We start from the raw sequence: 21,907 nt of genomic DNA on the forward strand, positions 1-21,907 counted from the left end.
AATTAAGTGTGTGTATAATACATTTGTTTGTGTGTGTAATACATTTGTGTGTGTAATTGTGTGTGTAATACATTTGTTTGTGTGTGTGCGCATGTGTGCATGTGTATGTAATACGTTTGTGTGTGTAACACATTTGTTTGTGTGTGTGTGCATGTGTGTAATACACTTGTGTGTGCAATTAAGTATGTGTGTAATACATTTGTTTGTGTGTGTGCATGTGTGCGTGTGTGTATGTGTGATACATTTGTGTGTGCGTGCGTGTGTATGTGTGCATGTGTGTGTGCATGCGTGTGTGTGCATAATACATTTGCGTGTGTAATTAAGTGTGTGTAATACATTTGTTTGTGTGTGTGCATGTATGTGTAATACATTTGTGTGTGTAATTAAGTGTACGTGTAATACATTTGTTTGTGTGTGTGCACGTGTAATACATTTGTGTGTATAATACATTTGTTTGTGTGTGTGCAATACATTTGTGTGTGTAATTAAGTGTGTGTGTAATACATTTGTTTGTGTGTGTGTAATACATTTGTGTGTGTAATACATTTGTGTGTGTGTAATACATTTGTGTGTGTGTAATACATTTGTGTGTGTAATACATTTGTGTGTGTAATTAAGTGTGTGTAATACATTTCTTTGTGTGTGTGTGTGTGTGTTTGTGTGTGTACAAGAGGACACTTTATAGGAGTCAGTGCTGTCCTTTCACTGTGTGGGCCCTGGGATCGAACTCATGAAGTCAGGCTTGGCAGCAAGCTCCTTTTACCAGCTGAGCTACCTCACAAGCCCAGTGTGTTTTTCACTCTGGAAGTGCACATGCCTCTCTGACCTTGGTCTTCTAGCTACTTCTGGGTTCCAGATTCTGTCTGAACTTGGTTCACCCAGGGTCAGTCCTTGTATGCAGCTTCCTCTAGGAGATCTTTGTGTCCACAGCAAGACAGTAGGTATGTTTAATCTTGTGACCCCAAGGACTGGGCAAAGGGCAGGCCATGGAGTTGCTTAGAAATAGAGGCTTTGGGTGGTCCGGAGGGACCCTCGCATCCCAGCATGACAGACAGGATGGGACCTAGGGTCCTCTTGCTATCTGTTGGAGCTACAGAGATCCTGGAGTGGGGGACATAAGATGGACAGAGGAGGTGAGGGGGGAAACCCCCTCCCCAAGGGCACTCCCTCTTACTTGGGGTGCCTGATGGGCACTTCCAGCACCAGCTCTGGGGGGATCTGGAAGAGCTCAGGGTCATTGCCATTGGCCTGAAGCAGGAGAGGCAGCACGTCGAAGCGGCCTCTTGGGGCTTTCCAGCCCTGCTGTATACAGATCTACAAACAGAAACCTCCAGTCACAACTCTGTCCCTCCAAACACAGCGCACATCAGATATGGTGGTGGGGGAGGGGGAGGGGGGAAGGAGGCAGGGGAGATCTTCATGCAAGCCCTCTGAGGCCTCTGTCATGAGCTCTGTGTGACCTCACCACAGAACCAGGGCAACTTCTCCAGAGGACATAGGTCAGCCTGATCCAGAAAGGGTTTCCTTTGCCCACTGAGCACAGGGACGGGATGAGGGCTGAGTCCGACTGACTGTGGCTTCCCCCACCGGCTAGCTTTTATGTGTGGTGTTAAGTGTCACCAGATACAAAAGAGATCTCCCATGCCGTGGCTCTCCTCAGAAAACGAGTGCACACACACACGGCTGTTCACAGGCACAGCGAGACACAGGAGATAAAATGTTTTGGAAGCTTAGTTAAGAAAGAAAAGCTCAGAAGTGCATCACGTTTCCTTAACACAGTTTAAACCGTGAAATTTCAAAGCCAACAACGTCTCTCACGTAAGTAACCATTCGTTAATAACGGACTGAGGCTTTAATCAGACGTTTGACGCTGAAGTTGAATAATGTGGCACTTGTTCATTTACTAAATATATCTAACCTACATTTATGGAACATAATAAAGTAATCAATATTGGTTTATTGATTATATACATTTTATTGCTTTAAGTTCTCTTTCCATGGTGTATGTATATAGTGTATATATTTATGTGTGTAAGCTAACTTATTTTATTTGAGACAGGGTCTTTTTATAAAATGCCTTTATAATAATATTATTGTAATGTATTATTATTATTATCATTTTAGTTGATGTATGTGGATGTTTTGCCTGGGTGTATGTCTATGCACCGGGCACACTCTTGGTGCCTGTGGTGCCTAGAAGAAGACCCCAGATTTCCTTGCATCCGAGTTATAGACAGTTGTGATGTGGGCCATGGGATTGAACCAAGGTCCTTTAGAAGAACCAGCAGTGTTCTGAACTACAGAACTCTCTCTTCAGCACAGAGGGTCTCGCTATATAGCCCTGGCTGTCCTGGTACTATGTAGACCAGGCTAGCCTCAGAACCTAGAGGTTCATCTGCCTCTGACCCTAGGGTGCTGGGACTGAAGGTTTATGCTACCACACTAGGCTCCCGAGACATGGCCTCTGACTACACCCAGAACTTGGCAATTTGTCTAGAGTATGATTGATGATAGATTGATCGATCCCCCTGTCTCCAGCTCCTCCGGGCTGGGATGACAGGTCTGTGTCACTGCACCCGTCTCTTTACCTGGGTGCTGGAATCCTTGTGCAGCCTGCCCTTTACTCACTGAGCCACCTCTTCAGCCCCACGTTTGCTTGTCTCACTATGTAGCTCAGGCTGGCTTCAGACTCACAGCCCTCACACCACAGTCTCCCAAGTGCTGGGAGTGCAGGCGTATGCCACCGTGATGCATGAAGGAGGACAAAACGATTGAAGCAAATGTATTCAAATATGATATTTAACAGTAAAATTGAATACACTTAATCCATTAAGTCCCCGAATTTATCAACGTGATAATCTGCTCCACCCCCATGGTATACTCTGCTATTTTAATTTCAAAATATATTCGATATAACATTATAATGGGGGCAGGTGGGTGGAGAGGTGTCTCAGAGGTTAATAGTATTACCTACCCTCCTAGAGGACCTGGTTCAATTCCCAGTACCCACATGGGAGTTCACCACTGCATCAGGGGACCTGACATCATCACGCCAACATTTATGAAATGAAATTAAATGAATTATTTTTAAAGGGAATTAATGGGTTGTTTCTGCTTTTTTGTTTATTTGTTTGTTTGTGGTCACCTTGGAGATCTCTTGGTTGGGGTCAGCTGTGAAGCATGCTGACATCCACATTCGTGCATGGTCACTATCAGGAGGGAAGTGACGGGCTCCAAACAGCCACATAGCCAGGTTGGGGGTGTTTCTTTGTGCTGTGTGAGCAGAAGCCAGGAGAATGTATCCTGGCCGTGGAAGGTTCCGGACACGGATAGGGAAGACAGAGTTGCAGTCCACAGCCGTGTTCAGCTAAGCAGGAGGCAAGGTCAGCCAACTACACGCTTAGCAGTTAGCGCTCAGCCTTGTGGAACGGAGTCTGGGGAGTCTGGCTCAGGCTCTGAGTGCACAGGTGCGGCTCCTGGTTGCCCTGGTTACAGCCAGTTCTCAGGATTATCACATTTCAATGAGAAAAGCCTTATGCATGTGAAGTCAGCAAGCCAGGGAGAGGGGAGAAGCAGGTGTGTGTGTGTGTGGGGGGGGATGAGTAAAGGGGGACCTAGGCGTTGGCGTCTGTCTGCTGTCGTGTACCAGTGGGCATGGTACATTTGAAAGTGTCTCTTCCCTGAACTGAGCATCACCTTGTTCACTTGGAAGGGACCCTGGGAGGGGAGATGGGTAATCTTGGTTTTCTTGGTAGCCTTGGTCAACTTTGGTCCCCAGCATGGACATATACTCATGTCTGGGACAGTCAAGTTTGACAGTCAAGCCAGGGTAGCTCAACACTGCCCCTGCCTCCAAGCGATCGATCCCTCTTTTTCTGCTTCCTAAGTGCCGGGATTAAAGGCATGTGTTACTGAACCTGCCTCCAGCTGCAGACCAAGGAGCCATGTATGTCAGCTCAGGAAAGGTGGCCCCGGGATGTGACTGAACAACGTTGGTATTGGTGGGAGTCTGGGGGACCTTCCCTGGGGGGGTCCTAGACATTCCTTCCTTCATTGAATAGTTTAGGATCGGCACTTAGCACTGAAGAGTCGATTTCAATTCTAAAAGGGGGCAGAGGCTTCCACAGGGAGGGTTGGGGGAGCCAAAGGGCTGTGATGGACTTGAGGTGCGAGAGCCAAGTCTGAGTGAGGAGTGGTTCCTGTGCTCCTTGCTGGCTGAACCCTTCAGGATAAAAACATTAAACTGGAAAAGCATGGGGTTGGGGGAGGGGGCGGTGGATGGAGGGTCCAGCGGGGATAGGCTTGAGGTATCCAGGCTCACCTCCGTGAACTGCACATTGGCTGGATCCCCCAAGGTAGAGCCATCTGGCTGCTTGTAGCCCGCGTAGCGGATGAGCTGCGAGTTCCACACTCGGAAGTCATGTTTGCCGTCAGTCCTCTGAGGGAATATCGTGATGGCCGACCTTGGGAGAGGAGAGAGGACAGGAGTCACCAGGGTGGGGCTTGCCCATTGGAGGACACAGTGACAAAGCTGGAGATGAGATATCCAGGTCTCTTCCTGTAGGAAGGAGCCAAGTTACAGCTCCTCCATCAGAACCCTTGCAAGGTAGAAGGCAGAAAAATGCACATCCTAGCCTTGAAGTTATGATCCTCCCTGCCCCCTCCGGCCTCCCAAGGGCCAGAGTGAGAGGTGTGTGTCACCACACACCACAGGGCATAGGCACTCTACGTGAACATTATCTTGCATCTCCCTCATTTGGAATCCCTCTCTGCTGTCACGGGCTATTTCCATAAATAGCATCCTATCTGGAACTCATCAGACCCTGCTTGTGAGCACGTTCTGTAGGTCTTCCTCTCTAAGCATTTGCTACTGCGGGGCAGGATGTCACTGATGCCAGAGGATGAGGTTAGACCTTGGGCTGGGAGTAATTCACGGAGCCATCAGGGACGTACGTTCTCCATCTCTTTAATGAGAATCTCTGGAGCACGTGGGAGACAACGGAGCCCGAAGCGGGCTGCCTTCCCTCTGGCATCGAGACACACGGTTGTGCCTATAGGTGGCTACCAGCCAGAGCCCGTTTGTGTGCACATACATTTAAGAAGCCTGTTTATAAACACCAGAGCCACACGTCGTTGTGAGTTGGGTGTGATACTCACTTTCCGTGTGTGGGAACTGAGATGGAGAGGGGAGGGGAAGCATGGCCACACCTCCCCTCGCCTGCTTCCCTGGGGCTGTTACCTACCAGCAGCTTGAAGGCTATTTCTGCTCAGGGAATATGTTCTCTTATGTCTGCTGAATGGCTTTTAGAACTGAGGTTTAAAATGTAAGAAACGATCCTAAGTGATTATTTTCTTCCAACTAGCTCTCATGAAGATCCCCATTCCACAGCTGCAGAATTCGGGGGTAACCCCTCCTCTTGCCAGCTTACAGTATCCTTTGAAAACCACCAGAGCAGCCCCTAAGAAACTTGAGGGCTTAGCCTTTGCAAGGCCTGACATTCATGGCTTAGAATATGTTGGAAGATTCTTTGCCTCTATCTCTGTCTTTTCTCTTTCCTCCCACCCCCCTCTCTCTCTGTGCTCATACATGAAAACCAGAGGCCCACCCTTCTTTTTGAGACGAGGTATTTCACCCCTCCTGGAGGGACAGCCAGCCTTGGGAATCCCTGCCTCCACTACCCCAGCAGTAGCGGTCAGATGGTAAGCACTCATCCCTATATCTGGCTTTAAAAACATGGGTTCTGGATTCAAACTCAGACCCTGATGCTGGCGCGGCAGACACCTTATCAACTGAGTTTCCTCTGTAGAGATTGGCGGGCAAGTTCTCTGATACTGTATCAGAGTGAGGTTACTTAGGAAAGAGTCCTAAAATGAATTCCTCTCCTACAAATGATTTCTGTTCCTACTGATGGCTTAGGTGGCAAGGAAATCCATGCCTGAGGCAGACAAGTTCCTTCTACATAAGCTCAGGGAAGCCCAGGGTGTCTGTGTGTGTTGGGGGGAGGGGTGCGGGGGGATCTATGGGAATATCCCTGAAATAGCCTTGGGTGTTTCTGAGTTGGGACCAATTCTCAGTCGTGGGGAACAGATGTCACCAGCGGGATTGACAAGTGCAGCCAGCTGTGTGTGGGGCCTCAGCTGTGAGGGAGCAGCCGAGGCCAGTGTGGAAGTCACAGACCAAGTTACTCCCGCCTTAGCTGGCTCCCTGCAGGCTAAGCTCTTTGTATGGGTACAAGAGTCCAAGGTGGAGCTAGGGGGTCACAGAATTGGAAGGCACGGTGCCAGTGGGCAGAACAGGAGGCAACCACAGTAGGGTGGGATGCTGCGAGAGCTGGCTCTATTCAGAAATGGGAGTTTCTTCTTTCCAGGGATCTTAACTAGTTTCCCGTCCTCTCTGCGGGTGACAAGGATCTCGGGTCCAGCCAGGCTTTCAGTTTTTGTTGTTCTTTCCAGCGGAGGAAGGGCAGGGGATCAGAATACCAGGCTACTTCTGCCAGCTGGGCCACCTCCCCAGAAGGGGCCGGCCGGCCTCTTCCTCCTGGCAGCTGAGGTACATCCAGAACTAGGACCACATGTTGTAGGGTTCTCTCACCCTACACCATCCCACCCAGCAGGGCGACTCACCTGAGATTCCCTTTGTTGGTGGCATACTTGACATGGTTACAGATGTAGTTGAACATGCCGTGGGCTGTGGTGCAGTCTCGGGCATCGAACACCTGGGAAAAGTACATGATGGGAAGGACGGCTGCCTCCTCTCTCCCTGGCAGCCCCAGGGCCGAGTTCCTTTCCAGGGGACCCTGAGCCCACTGTGGCTGCTCCCTGTCTTGGTTAACCAGCCCCCTCCTATTCTTAAAACCTAGGCTATATTTTGTAAAGCCTTTTTATTTTATGCTCCGCCACGACAGGCTGGTTATGTTTTCTGAGGGGCCACCAGGCATTTAAAAACAAGGAACAATCGAATAATCTAGAACAGAGGGTGGAGGTGGGGGCTCAGGAGACCCCGCTCTGTCCTGAGGTACTGGCAGGAGACAGATTCCTACTCTCTTTGATGGCATAGGGCTGGAAGGGCGACCGTGCTCCAATGACGAACCCACACCCCTCCTCTTGCCAGCAGCGCTAATCAAAGTCAGCGGCTCGCAGAACATAAAAATAAAAGATAGGACGTTGAAGTCGAGAGGGTCGACTGGGAATGGGAATGGCACCAGGGACGATAGTAAGGGCTGAACGTGATCAAAATACTTTATATCAACAAAACTGTCACAGTGACGTTTATGAGTCTGTATAATGTTTGCTCACACAGAAAGCATGATCCTGCAAACCAATCTATTTGTAACGGTAAGCTACTCCCTAGCACAGACCATACCAGGGACACAGACTTGAACTCCTTCAGGCGGGCACAAGTAAAAGGGAGCAGTAGGGTCTGCGGCAAAGAGGACAGCCTGAATTTTACTGAGAGGCATGGCAGTTTTAGTCAATAAAGAGCAGCGTTGTGATGGATCCCTACCAGCTCTGTCCATCCCCCTTGGCTTGTTCCCTCCCAGAGGGTCTCCCAGATGTCTTGAGTGTCACCACCTACCTGCAGCTTGGACCACTGGATCCTGCCCACACATCGAGAGGCGTTCCGCCAGGCATGCTTGGCGCCATAGATGAGCTCGGTGTCCTTGAGCTGGTAGGTGCTGGTGCTTTCAATCTCCTTGTTCACCTCCTCCAGCCTGTCCATGTGGGCCTTGGAGCCAAATCTAAGGGAGGAGGAACGGAGAAGGGGCTGCAATGGGACAGCCTGGAAGTGTTCCGTGTGTGTGTGCGCGGGTGCACAAGGGAGTGTGTATGCATATAGGTGTGCGTGTACATGTGTGTAGGTGGGGTGCATATGTGTATGTACATGTGTGTATATATGTGTGCACATATATGGGGGTGGGGGTGTATGCGCATGTGTATTGCATGTTTGTGTGTGGGTGCACGTGTATGTGTGAGTATGTGTGAATGTGTATGTGTGCATGTGTGTGTAGGGGTATATGTGCACGTGTATGCATGTGTGTGCATGTGTATGTATGTGCACAGGCATGTATGTGTACCTGTGTGTGCATGTGTGAGTATGCATGCATATGTGTATACACATGTCTGTGTGTATGCATGTGTGTATGTGTGAGTGTGTATGTGTGAATTTGTGTGTACACATGTATGTATAGCATGTGTGTGCTTGTGTACATGTGTTTGAGCATGTATTAAAGGTTCGGAGCCCTGTGCTACCACCAGGTGACGGAGCCTCTAAGCTGGGGAACAGTGAGTGTCTTCTTCTAAGTCTCCCCACGTTACTTTTTGAGGCAGGGTGTCTCATTGCGCCTGAGCTCTCAGTGAACTCCAGGGATTTGTTTGCCCCTACTCTCCACTGCTGGAGCTGCAGACGCATCCCGACATGCTCTCCCGACATGCTCTGCTTTCACAAGGGTGCTGGAATCTGAACCCAGGTCATCACGCTTGCATGGTGAGCATTACCCCCACTGGTCCAGCCGCCTTGCCCCCTGTACTTGCCTCTTAATGGATGAGTAGTATTGGTCGAGAAATTCTTTGGCTAGAGGGAAGAGCTGGTCCTTTGTGCGGACATCTTCTGGCTTCCGCGTGTGCTGGGAAGGCAGCATGATCGAGCCCATGCAGATGTGCTCTGTGCACCCCGTTTCCTGAAGGCCAAGATGGATGTGGGTAAGAGTCTGACTTCTCCCCACCAGGGTTGGCAGATGTCATGACTGAGAACTGTGGTGCCCAAGTTGTTTGTGCTGGTCAATTAGGGAAGGGGCCTTTTTCACTGGGACACACAGCTATGGGTGCAACAACCTAGTGTCTATCTGCCTCTGTCATCTCTACTGTCACCCCTATTATCAATAGTCTCTCCATCTATCACCTATCTACTATCACTTATCATACATATAACCTCTACGTATATATGTATCTATGTTTCTATCTATTTATCTATCACCTATCATCTATCTACCTATCTATGTTTCTATCTATCTATCTATCTTATCTATCTATCACCTATCTATCTATTATCTATCTATCTACCTATCATCTATTTTTTTGTTTTAAGGCAATATTTCATGTAGCCCAGGCTGGTCTTGAACTCACTGTGTACCTGAGGTTGGCCTTGAGTTTTTGACTTTCTGCCAAAGTACAGATATGTAACCATCACACTCAGTTCCAGAAAAAATATTCCATTCTATATTGATCAAAGAGAACTGATAATGGTGGCGGCATCATCATCATCATCATCATCATCATCATCATCATCATCATCATCATCATCATCATCATCACTGAGACGGGGTCTCGTGTAGCCCAGGCTGGCCTCAAGCTCCATATATGGCCAAGGCCAAGGGTGACCTTTGAATTTCTAACCCTGCCACCTCCACTTCCTAAGTATAGAGATGACAGCCACATACACTGGGTATGTGTGGCTTATTCATATCCAGGGCTATGCAGATGCTAGGAGAGCACTTTGATCAAGCTCCACCCCCCCCCAGCTCCTAAGATCGTGTTTGAACACACCCTGTGGCAGGTCGATGTCTGAGGTAGCCATAGTTGTTCCTTGTCATGCACATTCATTCTTTGCGATGTGATTTTGCAGCACCTCTCCTGAGATGCAGCCTGTCCCCTCACCCCTTACGTACACATTAGTCTGAACCTATAGAATGTAGCAGGAGTGACCCTGGGCCACTTGCAAGCCCAGGACTTAAGAAATCTTGTGTGTTAAGAGAAAACAGAAAGATCTTTCATACTTCTGCAGCCCTGGGGACAGACTCAAGCTTGCTTCCTGGAAGAGGAGAGACCACACAGAATGGAATCTTCTCTGCCGGGGCCATCCTAGAGCAGCCTAGCCTTAGCTGCCATCTTGGGTGACTGTAGGTATCTGAGATAGACCCCATCACCATCAGACATTTCTTGGCTGGGCACACAGAGCCTGGACTTTTAAAAAGTGATGGTTGTTTTCAGCTGCTAAGTTTGGGGCCTGCTTCTTACGCTACATTAGCTGACTGAGACATCACTCCTTCAAGAGCTTCGTATTTTAACAAAAAACAGAAGGCAAAGGGTTGGAGCATTGAGTATTTAGAATCTGGCATAGAACAGAGTCCACAGTGTGAAATGGAGGAAGGGCTGGCTTAATACCCCATCCATGATGACATTGGAGAGGCAAAGGACACTCAAGGACCCTTACATTCTGCTGGGGGCAAGGTGCTCACCTAGAGAGGTGTTAACTGATCGAATAACTCATTGATAGAAAATCCAGGGAGGTCTGAGGCCACGCCAGCTGTGACCCTCTGGCTGTTACAGCGTGGGTGGGGACTCTGACCTCTCATGGGGGTGGGCTATAGGTCGTGTTTGTCATGTTCATCATAGTCACATTGCCATGCACAGGATCCCCCAACACAGGTGCCATTCCCCCTTCCTCTTGTGAGGTGAGTCAGTCCCGACACTCACCAGTGTGCTCTTCAGGTGCAGGGTGTCGGTGAGGACCACGTCCGTCTCCCAGTTCTTGACCTTGAGGAAACGGGGGCACCTGGAAGGGCTGCCGTTCTTGGTGGGAGACTGTTTCCCCGAGGTAGGGGACTGGGAATGAGAAGGAAGTCATCAAATGAGGGGCCGTTGTGTCTTAACTGAGATGCAAAGACTTTGCCTTTTCTAGAGTTTTCTCTGGGTTACCTGCTCCCTTCCCAGTGAGAAGGGCTCAACCTTCCCTGAGACCAACAGCTTTGCCTATGGAAAAGATATACCATGGCAATGAAAAATGTTACAGATTTGATCTGGGGGCAAGGAGGCAGGAGATCAAAGGTGACCGCTTCAATGTCTGTCACAGAGTCAAGACTATCTAGAATAGACTTAGATTCTAATCTTTAGAATACCACACGGAGACCCGGTGGATGTTTGTTGAGTGAGTCAACAATGGAGCAGAAACTACCAGGCTTTGAATAGGGTCCTTTGAGATGTAGAAACCCGGTTGTTTGCTTAGTGGGCACACCACCATGTAATGGGTAATGCAGGGAAGAGGCGGGTCTGACCTGTGTGACTCACGTATTTTCTGTCTTAGGGTTTCACTGCTGTGAAGAGATACCATGACCAAAGCAACTCTTTTAAATACAACACTTAATTGGGGCTGGCTTACAGGTTCAGAGGTTCAGGCCATTATCATCAAGGTGGGAAAATGGCAGGATCCAGGCAGGCCTGGTGCAGGAAGAGCTGAGAGTTCTACATCTTCATCTGAAGGCTGCTAGCAGAATACTGACTTCTAGGCAACTAGGACTAGGGTGTAAAAGCCCACACCCACAGTGACACACCTCCTCCAACAGGGCCACACCTACTCCAACAAGGCCACACCCACTCCAACAGGACCACAAATCCTAATAGTGTTACTCTCTTGGCTGAGCATATTCAAACCATGACAATATCTGAGTTTCAACTCACAAGCTCTCACAGGGACACCATCTTAATTTCCTAACTCACAGCCAAACAAGCTCTGTTAATGGACATATTGGTGACCCCGCAGTGCCCTTCACCTTCTGAAACAGGAGAGAAAGGATCCACAGATACAAAAGTGATATGAGATGGGATGGGAACAGGAAGGAAGGATGCTGGCTAAGTGGAGAATTCGGGTGAAAGCAAGGGCCATGATGAGCTTGTGGAGGTCAAAGGACCAGGGGTCTGGGTGTATGGGGGAGTTCGATGTGCTGGGGGGTGCTCAGCAGTAAAGTATTTGCTTCACCAAGCACAACAGACCTCAGCTTGGTTCCCAGAACCCATGAGAAAAAACCAGGCCCACTGATGTGCAGGGAGGCAGAGACAGGAAGACACTTGGGGGACTGGCTGGCCAGCCAGTCTAGCCTAGTTCGTGAGTTCTGGGCCAAAACTGTGTCAAAGAGTAAGTTAGATGTGTCTGAGGAATGATGCCCGAGGTGACCTCTGACCTCACTACACATACACGTGTGTAGATGCTCATGAAACAGAAGCAAAGCCCCAAGGGACCAGAGCAAGGAGGCCTGTGAGGTGGACACACACAGTGAGGGAAGAAATAGGACAGGAAGGTTAAAAGTCAAGCTTGTGGCTCAGGCTTGGCGGATCCGAGGCAGGAGGATTGCTGTGAGTTACATGATGGAGCTAACGGCCTTGATCTTTGAAGTGTAGGGTGTGGCAGGTTGATGGGCACCTCTATCCCTTACCACCGGGGATCAGAGAAACTAGGTAGGTCAATGAAAGAACCTGGTAGCACACTAGATACCTCACTGGGCTGTTGTACTTTGGTTTTGGTCACTGGTGACATTGGATGACCGGGGAAGGGATAAATGCGAAGGCGAGTGTAGGAGACAGGGGCCCCCGCAAACAGGACACAAAGGGCTTTTCTGAGTGGGAACCAAGGTCTCCAGGCACTGAGAACCATGAGGCTGGAGAGGGCACTTGTGGACAGGGGGTGGCCACACTCATCTTTCCTGGCTTTGTGTCCAGCCATAGCTTCTGGGTGGGGGACGCTAGCTCTAGCTGGAGGCTTGGTGCCCACAGACAGTGCAAAAACCTTCCTGAACTCATTCTGCTAAGGGGTTTGTAGAAGCCTGAGAGAAAGACCTGGGTACTCTGGCCTCCAAAGGAGGCTGAGGGTCTGCACACAGGTGGCCAGGACAAGTCCGTAACTAGGGAGCAGGCATGGCTTACTAACTGTTCTGAGGTAGGGGTCTCGGCTCTGTAGTCTGTGTGCCCAGCCAAAGAGTGCCTCCGTGTTTCTGTAGAACCCAGGAGCAAGGCATGTTTCCCAATTTTTAAGCCGTTCAGTATAAAACCACACACAAGAATAGTATTTTGTAGTTCATGAATGTGATAAGAAGCCAAAGTTTCAGTGAAGAGTTTTGCGCTGGTCACCCTGTGAGAAGCCAAGAGTGAACCCAGCCTTTCACGCATACCAAGTGATTGCCCGCCCCACTGAGTGACATCGCCAGCTCTCCTTTGACATATTTTGGGGCAATTTTGCTTAGTTTTCCAGATTAGCTTCGTACTTCCAGGGTGACCCTGAACTTGTCATCCTCCTGCCTCAGCCTCCTGAGTAGTTGGAGTCACAGGCCTCTGCCATCAGGCCTGGGAGTCATGGGCCTCTGCCATCAGGCCTGTGTAGAGTCAGAGGACCACCTTGGGTCTCATCCCAGGCACCACGCACTTTATTTTGAAACAGGGTCTCCTACTGGCCTAGAGTCCACAAGCCGTGTCGGTCAGTTGCCCAGTGGAGGGGTCCATTCATCTCTGCTTCTCCAAGTGTAAGTTGCAAGTTCAAGGTACAAGCTCCATGTCTGTCTTTCTTGCTGCTGCAGGTGGCTCATTAGAAATAGCCAATAGAGGGTTTGGGGATTTAGCTCAGTGGTAGAGCGCTCGCCTAGGAAGTGCAAGGTCCTGGGTTCGGTCCCCAGCTCCGAAAAAAAGAAAAAAAAAAAAAGAAATAGCCAATAGTCTAGGTGGGTCTGAAGCTGTTTTTCTCCTGCCTCGACCTCCCAAGCATGGGGGTGAGGGGCAAGAGTCACCACGACCAGTATTTCCTGTATACACCTGCACACCCTGTAGACACCTGCATGTCCTGTGTACACCTGTATGGCCTGTATACACTTGGCATATCCTATATAAACCTGCACATCCTGTATACACACCTGCATATCCTGTATACACCTAAACACCCTGTATATAGCTGCCCAGCCTATATATACCTGCATATCCTGTATACATCTGCACATCCTGTATACACACCTGCACGTCCTGTATATACCTGCACGTCCTGTATACACCTGCACATCCTGTCTATACGTGCATGCCCTGTCTATGCTACACACGCATGCCCTGTATACACCCCCACACACCATATACCTGCATGCCTTGTATATAGCTGCACATTCTCATAACTTTTATTTGGGGGACTTGAACTTACTATATAGTCAAGGACGACTCTGAACTTCTGATCTTCCTGTCTCCACCTCCAAAGTGCAGGGATCACAGGTGTGCACCACACTCCTGTTCTAATCTTCATATCATATACATTTACATATCTACACAAAGATTCAGATCCAGTTGTCTCTTTGTATCTATGAAAATAGGGGCTAAGACCCCCATGGATACCAGAATTGCAGTCCCTCAGTCAATCAAATTAAAGAAAAAGCCATCTTCTTGGCCTACAACCCATGCACCCCCTCTTACAAATATTAGGTAAATAGTTCTAATGTTATATAGTTTAGGGGAATATGACAAGAGAACGAGTCTATGCATACTTGGTGCATATACACACGTACATGACACATACACATATACATACATACATACACACATATACACATACATGCATACGCATATAATACACACACATATATATATACATAAACACACATATACACACACTTACACACACACACACACACGCGCGCGCGCGCACACACACACACACATACACTCACCAGTTTCCAGGAAATGGATGAGGGTATCATGCACACTAGGCCAGGACTTTACCACTGAGCCTCATCCCCAGCCTCCAGCCATAATTTTTTCCCCACTGGATATTTTCAACACACAGCTGGCTGAATCAGTGTATGTGGCTTCAAAGACACAGGAAACTGACTTCCTCATCTGCCTTCTCCTTGTTTAGCTGCCTCTTCCCCAGCTTGTGAGGAATAAGCATTTGGGGGCCTGCATTAGGCTGAGTTGCATCCCCCAAATATACATGCCAGAACCCTAATCCTTTGGTGACAGAAATTTTTGGAGGTCATTGAAGTTAAATGAGGTCTTCAGGGTGGGACCTTTATCTGCTAGAATTAGCAACTTTATGAGATTAGTCTCTCCGTCCCCCTCTCTTGCTTTCTCCCCACCCCATATGCCTTTCACATATTAGAGACACAGTAGGAAAGACCCTTCTATGACCCCTTACCACAGTGGTTCTCAATCTTCCTGATGCTGTGACCCTTCAATACAGTTTCCCATGTTGTGGTGACCCCCAAATATAAAATTATCTTGTTGCTTTACAAATGTAATGGTTGCCCCTATTATGAATCGTAACATAAATGTCTGATATGCAGATGGTCTTGGGCGACTCCTGTGAAAGGGTCGTTGACTCCCAAAGGGATTGGGACCACAGGTTAAGAACCACTTCCTACCCAGAACTAGGCTACCCTGACAGCCTGATGCCAGACTTCAGCCTCCAGAAACCTGGCAATGAATTCCTAACATTTAAGCTGTTACATGTGTGGGACCATGTGGGCTCAGCTTGAACAGATTAACACAAAGTTTACACATCCTTGGAAATGTGGAGTGACCTAAATGTATGGCCAAGGGCTCTGCTCAGGTCCCGATTTAGTGGGGACAAGAGATCCATCAAGATGCTTGATGTGAGGGAGTGGTTGATAGAAGCCAGGGGCAAGTAAAAGAGGTGCCTAGACTTTTCCTGGGGGTCTTGACCTGATAGACCCATTTAAAGGAAAAATTCATCCTGACACCTAACCCAGAGGGCATCCCAGCTCAGTAGGGAACCTAACTGTAGAGTGCTGGGTGTTTCCCCTAGTGATTTCTCACTAATAAACGAGCTACAACATTGGGCTGCATAGTCTCTCAAACCCCCGAAGTATAACTCCTACAGAATAAATATTGCTTTCACACCACAGTGAAAATGAAATGCTAAGTGAAGCCTTTTTGTAGGTCAGGACTGGCTATCTGAGATTGCCAGGATTGTGGGAGGGAGGGGGTGAGGACTGAGAGTCACCAGGATGTATGCTTTCTCAACAGTGAGGCAAGGGGGGTGTGTGGGGTGTGGCTGGGTAAGGGGGCGAGGCATAGCTGGAAGTTAGATCTTCAGGAAGCTGGGCTGAAGCTGGGATAAGCCTGGTGTACAGGAAGAACAACTGACAATCTGGGGGTGTAAGAAAAGCCGAGTCAGCCTGGTGGCTTCCTGTCTGGGTCACAGGAGTTCCAAAAACTCGATGAGGCACCAGCAGACTCTGGGAAGCAGGGAGGAGAATTTGGAAGCTGGATGTATTGGAGGCAGGAAGCCAGGCCCTCAATATGACAGGAAGATGTCAGATCAGGGGCCAAGGACTTGTACTTCCCAATACTTGGGTTCCCTCAAATCCTTACATTGTCCCATAGGTCAGCACCTCTGAATGTGACCACGGTGGCTCACCTTGACTGTCACTTAGGAGGATGCAGAATCACTATGGAAACAGGCCACTGGGCGCATCAGTAACAAAGTGTCCAGATTATGCTAGTCGCAGTGAGAAGGCAGACCCTAACTGTGAATGCCACTGTCTCATGGGCTGAGGGCTTGGAGTTGAATACTAAGGAGAAAGATGGCTAAGCACCTGGCATTCATTTCTCTCTGCTTCCTGACTGGATACAATGTAATCAGCCGTCTCAGGTTCCAGTGCCATGTCTTTGCCTCTACCGGGGACTGTATGCCTCAAACTGTAAGCCAGAATCAACCCTTCCTTCCACAGTGGCTTTTGTCTGCTAGTTTGTCACAGCAACTGGAAAGGAATTGATACAGTATCCCTAACTGAGGACAGGGTCCCTATAAACGTAACAGGTTAGAATGAGGCCACTATACAGTCCTTGACTTAACATGGCTGATGTCATGTAGAAAAGGGGAATTCTGGGACAGACACTTCCCTATCCAGAGAGGCGGCCTTGGGATTATGAAATTGGGTCTTACCAGCTATACAGAGAGGGGCTATTCTGCCAACATCTTGAGTTGGGCTCCCTCTGTCATAACTGTGACACAAAGTATACAGTTGCCAGGACTGAGGTATGTAGCCTGGGTGAGTGAGCCCTGGAGCTGAGCCTGAACTTGCCTAGAATCAGCCAGCATCTCCATTCTTCCCTGCTGGCATCAGCCACAGCTGCTCTGTGATAGCCCTGACTCAACCTGCCTGTTCTAGACTTATCCTGAAACGAGGACAGCAAGCCAGGACTAAGCTGGGCAGCGGGCCATCACACCACAGGGGCTAGATGCCACCTCCTGTGATCTTCCTGCAGCTCTTGTCAACATGTGGGAACCAGTTCTTCAGGATGGCCAGCCTAACCCAGTTATGGACCCTGGCGGTGTGGTAGCTGCGAGCATATGGCTGCTTAGAGGGTGGAGCCAACTGTTTTCAGGACCTGGAGAAAGATTTCTGTGAGGTGTGGGCAAAGCATTCTGTCCAACAGGATCCAGTCCCTGCAGTGACCCTATGGACACCTGCAACCACTCACCATGTCACCTCTCCCCATGCTACTGTGCTCCAGTCTGTCACAGTGAGGAAGAGGAGGACCCAGGAGTTAGACCTGTGGGAAAAGTGGCATCTCAGACCTCTGAGATGGAGAGGCTTTTAGGTAGAATGCGAGCAAGGGAGGGATGGCTCGGTTTCTGAAGAGTTAGCTGTGCAAGCCTGAGGACCTGAGTTCAGATTCCCAGCCCCCATGGAGAAAGTGGGTGTTACAATGTGTGGCTCTGACTAGTTGGTCCAGCCAAAATGAGTTCAGATTTCTGACTCAGAAACCCAAGTGGACTCATCCACTACTAACCACACTAACTACATTAGTCGTGTGTATACACATATACACACACACAACCAAAAAACTCCAAAAGGACACGAAGCTGGGAGGGAGATGGGGGTGTGGAAGTTGGGGAGGGCTGGAACATGGGACCAGGGATAGGTATTAGCATGATACAATGTATGCATGAATGGATCTTTAAAGAAGGAAAAAACAGAGTGGTGAATGATTGAAAAGGACACCTGGCGTTGACCTCTGGTCTCCATATTCACACACACAGGTGCGCGAGCATCCATACACATATGCCCCTGCACGCCTGTGTGCCTACCCACACATGCACCCCCGAAAGCAAGAAGACTTACATCGACCCTATCCTGGAGAGACTGCTGTGTGTTCCTAGATCACCCTGAACTTGGTCCCATGACTACATCAGAGTGGCTACGTGCCCCTAGAAAGTAATTTTAATAACGGATCCTCCAAGTTTCCATGGCTTGTTCCCATCGTCGTCCTGAGTGTGAACTTGCTAATATGCATGTTAAAACATATACGTTTAGGTGAAGGAAGGAAAGGCGGGCTCTTTAGAGCTTCAGAATCTCTGTTGGGAAGCTGGTGGGCCATAGCTATGAATTGGGAAAGGGGTGGGCAGCTCGGCCTGAGCTAGGGTTATAAGAAAAGGGTTTTTGATGGAGAGCCGCACAGTGACTCACATTGAGAGAATTCTCCCCGGTTTCCCATCAAATGTCATGGCCTCGCTAGGTGGGACAGAGTGCACTGAGCAGACCGGCTATGGAAACAAACCATCAGCAGAATTTGTGGAAGTTCCTACAGAGCTGAACCCAAACATTGGCACAGGGCATTCAAACCCCATTTCCTGGTTCCACCCTGGCTCTGACCCCCAGATAGCAGGACTTGGTGTCCGTGTGTGTGCATGTGAACATGTATCGTATCTCTGACTGTTGGTACACATGCATGTGGATGTAGAGTCCAGAGGTCATTATTATTTCTTTGTTTGTTTGTTTCTTTTTTTTCTTTTTGGTTCTTTTTTTCAGAGCTGGGGACCGAACCCAGGGCCTTGTGCTTCCTAGGCAAGCGCTCTACCACTGAGCTAAATCCCCAACCCCTTGTTTTGTTTTCTTTTTGAGACAAGGTCTCTCTCATTGAACATGGAGCCTGCTGGCTAGTGAGTTCTAATAATTCTCCTTTTTCTGCCTCTCCAGCCCTGGATTACAGGTGTATACTATGGTGCCTCACTTTTTTACATGGGCGCTGGGGATTTGAACCTGAGTCCTCATGCTTGTGCAGCAAGCACTTTACTGACAGAGCTATCTTCCCAGAGCTGATGACTGTCTTTTGATGGAGGAGCCTAGAAAGACCAGGCGGTCATCAAACAGACCGCTCGGGTGGAGGGAAGGAAGGCATCAGCAGAAATTCTGCCACTGCGGTGTACAGAAGGCCCTGCCGCCAGGAGAAGTTTCTGGAATGCATGGTTTTGAAGGGCAGCAGGGCTCAGCGTAGGCAAGCTGACCCAGATGAGGTGGGGCAAGGGAATCAAACATTGGCTTTGTCTGAGAGGGAGTCAGCTCAAGACTCAGGAGGTCAGAGTTGGCTCTCAGGGAGGAAGGAACCCGCTGGCGCCCTGAGATTTCAGCCAGATCAGAGCCAATGGCGTCTCTCAGGGCCAGTTGGGTGGACCATGTTGGTCACGTGGGTGTATGAGTCTCTGAGATGTCAGCATCACAGTAGTAATTTCTGCTGTCTGTACCTAGCTCGCTTTGGAGTGATGCTTTGAGAAGCCACGGCAAACAAATACTTGATGAAGAGATGATAATCAGGCAGTAAACTTTCAGAGCTGTGGCCGCACTGAGTTTCGTCTGTATTTGAGCCATCTCTTGCAAATGCCTATTTGCTGCTCAGCAGGGCCCAACCCATGAGCAATCTACAGACTCTGGTCTTCACTGACAGATCAAGAGACAAAAAGGGTCTGAGAGGCCAGGTGACAGGGCTGGGTGTGTGTCCTTAGAGAACAGTCCCTGGGAGACACAGGTCATGATGCGGGTGACAGAAGAACCATGATAAGAGAGACTCATAGTTTTCGTAATCCCCCTGCCTCAGGTCAGTGATATAGTAATTAGTCAAGCTCAGACTGTTAGGCTTGGTGGCAGGTGCCGTTAGCTGCTGAGCCATTTCACCAGCCTCTGTTCCTGGCTTCAGCGAAAGAAGTTTTCCTTTCTCCCTCTTGCAATGAAGGGCATTCGCCGCAGGTCTGGTGACCATGGCCTTCATTATGTTGGGATACTCAGTGTCTATCCCTCCATTCTTTGTGGGCAATTACCATAAGGGACCATGATCTTATTTTCTGGTGACCTACTCCACGTGAGGCCCTGCTGAGTGGGGACTCCGAGGTGGTAGGACTGTCTCCAGCACTTAGCGATCCTCGCTGATTCAGTAAATCTCTGTGCCTCAGTTTCCTCTACTATAATATAGGGATGACAGAGGTGTGTGCTGTGTGGTGCATGTATAAGATGCGTGCGTGCATGCGTGCATGTATGTCTGTGTATGTGTACATGCATGAGTGTGTGCATGCGTGTGTGTATGTGTACCTGTGTGCATATGCGTGTGCATATGTTACACACTTGACTGTGCAGGTCACGTGTTTGTGCCTGTAGAAGTCAGAGCAGGATGCAGGGTGCCAGGAAGCATCAGTTCATCTTCTATACCCTTGAACCAGGGCCTCTCACTGAGCCTGAAGCTCACCATGCTTGTAGCCTGGCCAGTTAGCCAGCTCCTGTGGATCCTCCTGTCTCCAGCCCTGAATCCTACCAGGCCTGGCTTTTTATGACGGTGCCAGGGATTTGAACTCAGGTCCTTGTGCTTGCTTAACAAGTGTTCCTACCGACTAAGCCACCTTGCCAGCCCAGGCTCCTTTGTGCTTTAAGTCATCTTTAGGAACATTACCCTAACACCTGGTATTGCCATATAATGTAGGAGGTAATAAAATGATGATCTGTATTGTTCTGTATAGACGCAATTTTGTGTGTATTTTTGGTCTGTGCCCCAGTAAATCCATGGGTACATAACTGAGGCCTGCAGGGTGCAGACAGAATTACCCTGGGTGGGGCTGAGGATGGAGAGAGATGGCAGTCCTGAAGTACTCAGTACAGCACTGACATTACTCAGTAAGTACCAGGCATGGTTGCTATGGTTGCTATGGTTGCTATGGTTACTGCCATTATTTAATAGTCTAACCCATTCCATCCCCCAAGATGCCTTCTGATGAGGATTAGCCTTAACTTCACGCTAACTACTCATTTGATGGAGGTCACCAGTGAGGACCGAGCCATCCCGGCCCCACCCATGGCACTATCGGCTACCATGCTATGGTCACAGAACCCTCGGCTCCTCTGATGGCCGCACGTCCCCATGGCTGTGGTGTTAACCACCGTGGTCGATATTTTTATTTTGACATCACTAACAAGCTTGGGTCAGGGCCAATTGGGGTTCCCTGCTGAGGTGGTGTGCTGGGAGCTGGGAAGCAGGGCGTCTGCTCTACTCCTTGGTTGCCCAGACCCACGGGGCTGCTGTCCCTCCACCCTTCAACAGTGCACAGTACATCCCCAGACCTCAGGTCCCCTGCGTACTGGGGAGTAGGGGCTCAGGAGCCTGACCCCTCCTGCCTTGTAATTTGGGAGCTCCCCAGAGGCTGAGGTGCTGGTGCTCCCTTGGAAATACAGAGATGGTCCGATCTACGCTGGATTCTGACATTTTGAAAGTAGCCAGGAAGCCCTGGATCCCCAGGGAGAGGAAATGCCTGCTCCCACTGGAATGAGGGTGGGGAGGGAGTTACAAGAAAGGCCACCGCAGTGACCATCTGATCATTTCAACCACCAGGAGGCTGGAGACAGGATGGGGTGCTGGGAGAGAGACGTGAACCCCAGGGGAGAAGCCATTTCAGCCTGGAGCCTTCTGTGTCTCAACGCTGTGGGTTGGATAAATGATGTATTAGACTCTGAAAGCGGACGTCTGGCTCCAGACAGCATGAAGTTATTTCTTCAATAGGCGAGCAGCCAGGGGCGTGCGAGGGTCAGACCATCAATAAGAAGGGGTGCCGAGAAGGGCTGGGTTCCAATCCTAAGGTCCTACAGAGGGTTTCGGTTTAACATGGCTCCCACAAAGCTCATGTGTTTGAACAGTAGTCCACTTCGAGTGGTGATGTTTGAGTGGCTGGGAGCCCGGCTGGAGGAAATGAGTCGCTGGGCGTTCAGCACTGAGACTATATAGCTCTCCTCAACTTCCTGTTCTAGCTCTGCTTCCTGATCTGTCAAGATACGAGCAAGCAGCCTCACCCTCCCTCAGCTGCTGCAGGCAAGATGGCTCCCTTAGG

The 21,907-nt window shown here is 49.3% G+C and overlaps 1 protein-coding gene across 2 annotated transcripts in view; it reads right to left on the minus strand.

Annotated features, from left to right (window-relative positions):
• Window positions 1–21,907, minus strand: part of Nos1 (nitric oxide synthase 1) — a 113,166-nt gene that overhangs the window by 53,924 nt on the left and 37,335 nt on the right. For both annotated transcript variants that reach the window (NM_001436392.1, NM_052799.3), the window contains 6 exon segments: window positions 1,175–1,314; window positions 4,322–4,463; window positions 6,625–6,716; window positions 7,577–7,739; window positions 8,533–8,678; window positions 10,474–10,602. In NM_001436392.1, the coding sequence (NP_001423321.1) occupies window positions 1,175–1,314; window positions 4,322–4,463; window positions 6,625–6,716; window positions 7,577–7,739; window positions 8,533–8,678; window positions 10,474–10,602 (812 nt within the window).

Source organism: Rattus norvegicus, chromosome 12 (genome assembly GCF_021556685.1).
Source record: "Rattus norvegicus strain SHRSP/BbbUtx chromosome 12, alternate assembly SHRSP_T2T, whole genome shotgun sequence".
In the NCBI taxonomy this organism is placed as follows: Eukaryota; Metazoa; Chordata; class Mammalia; order Rodentia; family Muridae; genus Rattus; species Rattus norvegicus.